The 7,234-nt window shown below is 40.7% G+C and overlaps 1 protein-coding gene and 1 non-coding gene across 5 annotated transcripts in view; one reads left to right on the top strand and one right to left on the bottom strand.

Annotated features, from left to right (window-relative positions):
- Tmem245 (transmembrane protein 245) overlaps positions 1-7,234 on the top strand; it is a 76,551-nt gene that overhangs the window by 30,569 nt on the left and 38,748 nt on the right. For all 4 annotated transcript variants that reach the window (XM_031377453.1, XM_031377451.1, XM_031377452.1 and 1 more), the window contains one exon: positions 3,051-3,155. In XM_031377453.1, coding sequence (XP_031233313.1) covers positions 3,051-3,155 — 105 coding nt within the window. The remainder of the gene's footprint in view (positions 1-3,050; positions 3,156-7,234) is intronic.
- LOC116097279 lies at positions 5,780-5,908 on the bottom strand. The gene has a single exon (XR_004121324.1). It is a non-coding gene; the product is annotated as a small nucleolar RNA SNORA44 (small nucleolar RNA).

Below are 7,234 nucleotides of genomic sequence, written 5' to 3'. Positions count from 1 at the left end.
TGTTGTCTCACTTCCTCTGTCTATGTCTCTCCTGTTGTCTCACTTCCTCTGTCCATGTCTCTCCTGTTCACTCACTTCCTCTGTCCATGTCTCTCCTGTTCACTCACTTCCTCTGTCTATGTCTCTCCTGTTCTCTCACTTCCTCTGTCCATGTCTCTCCTGTTCACTCACTTCCTCTGTCCATGTCTCTCCTGTTCTCTCACTTCCTCTGTCCATGTCTCTCCTGTTCTCTCACTTCCTCTGTCCATGTCTCTCCTGTTCTCTCACTTCCTCTGTCCATGTCTCTCCTGTTCTCTCACTTCCTCTGTCCATGTCTCTCCTGTTCTCTCACTTCCTCTGTCCATGTCTCTCCTGTTCTCTCACTTCCTCTGTCCATGTCTCTCCTGTTCTCTCACTTCCTCTGTCTATGTCTCTCCTGTTGTCTCACTTCCTCTGTCTATGTCTCTCCCCTTCACTCACTTCCTCTGTCCATGTCTCTCTTGTTCTCTCACTTCCTCTTTCCATGTCTTTCTTGCTCTTGTTCACTCACACACTCACCAGTTGCTGCTTTTCCTTCATTGAACTTTACTGGCCTATTATTTGTTTGTTTAAGTGTGTATGCGTGTTTTGCCTGCATTACATATGTATGTGTCTGTATGTATGTATGATGTATATATGTGTACTATGTACATGTATATCTCATGCTGCCAGCAGAGAACGTTGGATTCTCTGGAACTGATTAAAGACAGTGAAGCTACCATGTGAGTGCTGGAACTGGACCTGGGTGCTCTGCAAGAGTGCACCCTTCAGTATGCAGCAGGTTGAAAAGAACAAGAGTCTCCAAAGTCTTTTTTTCTTTTTTTTGTTTTTCGAGACAGGGTTTCTCTGTATAGCCCTGGCTGTCCTGGAACTCACTCTGTAGACCAGGCTGGCCTCGAACTCAGAAATCCTCTTGCCTCTGCCTCCCGAGTGCTGGGATTAAAGGCGTGAGCCACTACCGCCTGGCTGAGTCTCCGAAGTTTTAAGCTTAATTTCTGACAAAATTGGAGTTAGGAAGATTCCACTCTACTTAAAACTATGAAGTCTGAGTTTCAAACTGTGGTGGGGGCTATGTGGAACCCCGTGATTTGTATGTCAATGCCTCATAATAGGAGGTTAGGGTTCCACACTTTCTTAGAAGATTATTTTCATTTAAAATCATACTTTTAAGGATGCTTCTTTCAATACTTTTACAAACTGTTATTCATGGAAACAGATCTGGTTGTAACTGTAAAATAAGCTTAGTGTTTATTATATAACCCATACTCCTGGTTTACAGAGCTTTGGAGAGGAGTGAGGCAGCCCTTTCCTCAGGGAGCTTCCCCAGGCACCCTAGGCCCCAGCTGCTTCCTGATGCAAACCTTCTCTGTTCATTGATTTTAGAACTTATCTTTGGAGTAAGACACCTGACCTTCCATATCTTAGAAACCTGTTGTTTGTTTCTTTGTTTTTTGTTTTGTTTTGTTTTTTTTAAATCTCTGCCTTGTCTCTGATGCTTTGGTAGCATGCATTGAAGCTTAACTCTTCTGTTTGAAGCTCTTGAGTGTCAATATCATAGATTAACTTTTTGTGTCTGAGCTCACTGTGGCCCTAAGTGAAGGGCAGTGTGCTTCATGGAGGACACGAAGAGTTCAACCTTTGAATAGATAAGTATTATAAAAGTTGCACTGTTTTTTAAAATTGTTGCTTTTAGCAGTTTGACTCGCTGTATAGTGAGCATAGTTTTAACTTAAATTAGGAACAACTTAGCAGTATTATAGCTTGTGCTTGGGTTGATGGGCACAGTATGGCATATTAGCATTATTGATCTAATTAAGTCTAATTTTGAATTTTAAATGGTGGCTTTGCATGGCAAGAAGTGTAGAAATTATCATTGTTACATAGTCTAAAACCAAAATATGTTTAAAATGTAGGATTATTGGAGTTATAAAGAATGAGAGAAGTTCTAGTAAAGATAGAATATCAAATTACATTTTAAGGAAAGCATAAATCTAATTATTAAGGAACAGCTACTTTGTTGAGGATTAATATACTTCATTGAGTTAGAGTAATGTCACAAATCTAATGTTCTCAATAGAATAGAAGCTTCTAGTGGAATAGTAGGACTTTTAACAGTATTTTATTGTGAAATATCTAAAATCCAAAAGCCCTGGGGCTTGTAGTAACTGCTTAGTAGGTAAGGGCACCTTTGGCCAAGTGTAGTGACTTGAGTTCAGTCTGTGAAAGCCACATGGTGCAAGGAGCGAACCTACCCTTCAGAGTGTTCTCTGATCCCCATATGCACACTTGTGTGTAACCCCCAAGTAAATAAGCACATATTACTTAGCTTTTTTAAAATTTAAAAGCCTTAAATATATTCACTTTAAAACCAAAACAAATAAAAAACACAAAAAACTACTCACCTGCCCACTGTCCACCTCAATAGAACCACATCAACTTCCCCAGGTCTGGTACCTGGGAGCCATTACCCTGAATTTGCTGTTATTACTGCCTTAACATTACATACATCAACAATTACCATCTTTATGACCCTAATGGAGTGAAAGGAGACTGCATTTGGAATGTAATTGCTGCCTGTCTTTGCTCTTGTTTTCTCCATATTTAGGAGATGAGTGTTACGAAGAGCATACATTCTCTCAAGCCATCTATGTTGGCTAACTGATAGACAGCTTCATGAAACAAGTTCAGCTGATGGAGTGTCATAATTTTGTTTGGAATGTATTTACCAGTACTCCTGAATTAGAGATTGAAATGTGAATGTAACGTAAGGAGAATCCAGTACACGTGGATTGTGTTCTGTGTGTTCTGGTTGGCTTTCTTCTCATAGCCATGACAATAATGAGCTCTACACATAACAACAGCAATTAATACTTAACTTTCTAAAGTGCTTATAGCTTTTATTGCTTTAATCAGTATGCTGTAGTTTGCTTTGCAATGCTGAATATCCTGTATTTGTGGTATTTGAGTATGTACATGTGTTTATTAAGTGGTACTTTGAAGATAAGTAACCCTCCTTTTTTATTTTCATGCAGATGATCATCTGGTTGGAGAAGATGTTAGATAAAATTATTAGCATTTTCATCATATTCTTGCTAGTAATAGGAACCCTTCTTTTGGCCCTTCTCCTGACTGCAAAGGTAAAGTACATTAGACAGTATTTTTGTTGTAACAAAGTCTTTGTTGTTAGAGTTGCATATGCACAAGAAGCTAGCAGAAGCAAATGGAAAATATCATTTGGCTTATCAGAAGTACCTCTGCTCACTAAAGTATTTTCATTTTGTACGTTAGTAATTAATTTTTCTATGAATCTGCCTAGAATGTTTTCTTTTTTAAATCTCATTTGTATACATTTTATTTTGTCATCAAGTCTTAAGCTGAAAGTGTAGTTCAAAAAAGGATCCTGAAAATAATCTCTGCCCCCAGCCATAGACTAAGAGGCTTCTGAATTTGTCTCGTGACTCCTAATCTGGTTAGTGCAGTGTGCCCTTCTTTCTTTTCTCCCGGGGTTCTGGTCTTGATGTCTTCTGGTGGTGCTGCAGGCACTGGCCTCAAACTCCTGGGTTCAGGTGGCTCTCCTGCCCCAGTCTTCCGAGCACCTCTGTGAACAGGTGCACCTGTGTGTGACTGCCACAGTTTCTGTATTAGCTCCTTCCCTCCTGCCTCACTGATCTTCCTGTGGAGTGTTTAATTCTGCTGCAGCCTCACATACCTGTTTTTGTCCTTGTTGCTTGTGCTTTTGGTGTCTGTTTTGAAATGCTATCCTCTGGGCATGGTATGGCCATTGTTGTCCCTACATCAGGACCCAAAGGAGACTCAGAAGGCTGTGTCTCTAACCTTCCCTCACGAAAGGAAGGAAGTCTCACTAGGCATACACGGCAGCTCACATAAGGTCTTTATTTCTTGCTTTTCAGATTAAGCTGTAGTTTTGTTTCCTATTTTTATGTCATCCTCAGAAGCACAGCTGCATTTTATCTCTGCACTGATGGCTTTGCCGAGGGTAGTTTTCTACACTTTCAGTGCAATCTTATCTTTATTGAACTCTCTTTGACTCTACTTCCAGATTGTGGTGTTCTGTTTTCAAAGGATGGTGACACTTACATGAAATCATGGCTATCAAAACTTCTCTAACTCTTGCAATGATTTATTAGTAACTGTCACCAGTAGATGATCAAAGGCAACAGTTGCTAAGGTACTGCATTGTGCTTATCATGAGCTGTCACCACTTGGAAATTCTGCTCTTCAGTTCAGGCTCGTTACAGTTTCTTTGCTTTCTCCCCTGGAGCTGGCTCCATCAACTTCTGTCTGTCTGTTCTTAAGGTAGTGGTCACACAGACATGAGCCCTTGTGTGTTTTGACCATGTTTGACCTGAGGTGTCTGTCACCCGGGCCCTCTCGGTACTTTTGTCTGTTGGCTCTTTCCCTGCTTTGTCCCTTTGCTGTTCTGTTTCTTTGCACAGGCCTCCTGCCTGCTGCCTGCCTATCTGCCTCAGTTGTATTCACCTGGCAGGCTCTTTATTTGTTCCATGCTGCAGTGAGTTTTGTTTCCCTCAGCTTCATTTGTGGGTATTGAACCATTTTTTTCTTGTGTAGGATTTAAGTGGACTGAACTTTTGAGGGCACCCTATTGGGTATCTGACTTTTTTTCCCCCCAGTAAAGGTATCGTTTTCTGGAATACCAAGACAGTATCCACTTGAGTGTCTAGTAGGTACCTTAAATGTAACATCAGAAACTGTTCTTCTCACAGTCTTTTTGTTCCAATAAGTGACAGCTCCACTCTGCTGGCAGTGAAGAGCTTCAGTGTCAGTCTTGAATACACCTTTGTCACACATTTATTTTCTTAAAGTCCTTTGGAACAACAGCAGGCTGAGGTTGTCATGTAATTTCCTCAGAACTTGGAGCTCTTCTTCCTGAGGATATAGAAGAAGTTCATGGCTGAGGTGGGGATGTAACTTTTCATGTTGGTGTTGTAGTCGCCTTTACAGTTGCCTATGCTCTTGTAGGTAACCTCTCACCCACATGTTTGAATAATTCCAGTTACACTTGCTGGTTCACTAAGCTAGATTTGAGCAGAATCATTTCTTCTGTCTGTCATCAGTGTTGAGCATTTAAATGTTTGTTCACATCTTTCCAGAAAGAGTTAGAGTGGTGTTATGGTTGTAAAATAATGTCAAAGTCTAGTTGGAGGTGACCAGAGCCTCAGAGATGCATGCCAACCTTCTAGTAGCATGTAGTAGGCATGTCAAGAGCTGAGATGGGAAAGGCAAGAAAAGTAGTCTCACGATAGTCCAAAGATTTCAGCAAACTCCAGAATGAACAGACACACCCATACCGCAGCCCATTCCAGGGAAGCTGCTGAAAGCCAGAAAGAAAGGAGGTAACCACCGCACCAAGGGAACAAAACAGGAAAAGTTTTCTTACTGGGCGATCATATGAAAAGACAAAGGGATGAAGGTAAAGCTGAAGAACAAGAAGCCTGACAGCCAAGAATTTTATGTTTAATGCTCTGTTCCTTAAAAAGAAAGATTAATGAGCTGGAAATATGGCAGTGTTGCCCAAGACACTGCCTTCAGTTTCCACTTGATTCTCTTCCCTTTCAAAAAGTAAAGGCAAAGTAAAACCATTCCAGATAAATCACAACAAACAGAATTAATCGATGGCAGATGTGTTCTGTAAGGAGAGCTAAAATAATGTAGTGGGCCACAACACACCAGTCACCCAGCCAGAGCTACATAGCCAGATCTTTTTTTTTTTTCCTCCAAAATCTATAGGAAAGCTGAGTGGCAGCTGCAGTCCTTGTGATGACCTGGGCTATCAAAGTCTCTCCATTACTCTGGCGTGCAGTTGGAGATCCCATGACTACAAGCAGCCACAGTCCTTGGAGACATGCTATCAGACCTTATCTTCAAAATAACTAGACACAAACAAAAAAATGACTTTCAGTTGAAGTGACAGGACTGCAGATTCCTTGGTTCCATGGGAGAGAATGGGCTAACACTTGGGCATATGGAAAAGTTACAGGTTTTTTTCCCTGTGGTATTTTAGTTGAATTTTTATTTTATGTATATGACTGTTTTGTGTGCATGTGTGTGCACGGTCCTCCTCAGATGCCAGAGTGGCTGTTGAGTCCCCTGGAGCCAGAGTTATAGATAAGTCTGAGTCTCCACATGAATGCTGGGACCTGAACCTTGGTCTTCTGCAAGAGCAGCATGTGTTTTAACCAGTGAGCCATCTCTCATCCCCCTCTTTTAGTTGTTTTGTTTTTTTTTTAATACTGTAACTATTTAAAGAAAACATGTGACACATTGTTCTAGACTTTGTGATATAAAGATGAACTACTCAGTGTATGTTATGTGTACATAGTATACCACAATACAAAGAAAGGGCTTGGAAATGGAGCTGTGTTGATGAGCAGTTACTTCAAGTAAGTCAGTATTAGCTTGAAGTAAATTGTGGTTGATATGTTAGATAGCACCTCAAAGCTTCTAAGAAGTGTAAGTTTAGGAGAACTAAAGTAGTAAAGAAAACATTTTCTTGACTTGGTTTCTCCCATCTTTATCCTGCTTGTTTTGTTAGTTATTGAGCAAGTGCCTTAGTCTCTATTCTATTGCTGTGAAGACACACTGTGGTCAAGACGACTCTTACATTTAACTGGGGGCTTGATGACTGTCTCAGAGGCTTAGTCCATTGTCATCATCATGATGGGGAACATGGCTTGGTGTCATGCAGTGGGGCCTAGTACTGGAGCACAGAGCTGCATCTTGATCTACTGACAGCAGGAAAGAGCCTGAGCCTGGGATGGGGTTTTGAAACTTCAAAGCCTACCACCAGTGACACATACTTCTTCTAACTAGGCCACACTTTCTAATCCTTTCCAAATATTGCCACTCCTTGGTGACTGAGCATTCAAATATATGAGCCTGTGGGGAAATTTGAATTCTTATTCAAACTACTACAACAGGCAAGTTTCAGTGTCAGTACCCAGTGGCTTTTCTATATGCAGAATCATGTTCTGGCTTATTTGCTGTGTATCTTACTCTGCATACTCACTGTATTAGCACAGAGGTTTGGTATTGCATATGAAGATATAAGCATGGACATAATCTGTACTTAACGTATGTACGTGGAAACTAGTTGTTTATGAGTGTTGGATTTTTTTAAAGGCAGTTTGTTGAGCTCTTGAAAACAGGGAAGTAGTGTATATATATATATATATAT

The sequence above is a fragment of the Mastomys coucha genome, unplaced genomic scaffold, assembly GCF_008632895.1.
Source record: "Mastomys coucha isolate ucsf_1 unplaced genomic scaffold, UCSF_Mcou_1 pScaffold18, whole genome shotgun sequence".
Lineage (NCBI taxonomy): Eukaryota > Metazoa > Chordata > Mammalia > Rodentia > Muridae > Mastomys > Mastomys coucha.
This window is presented reverse-complemented; position numbering and strand designations above follow the sequence as displayed.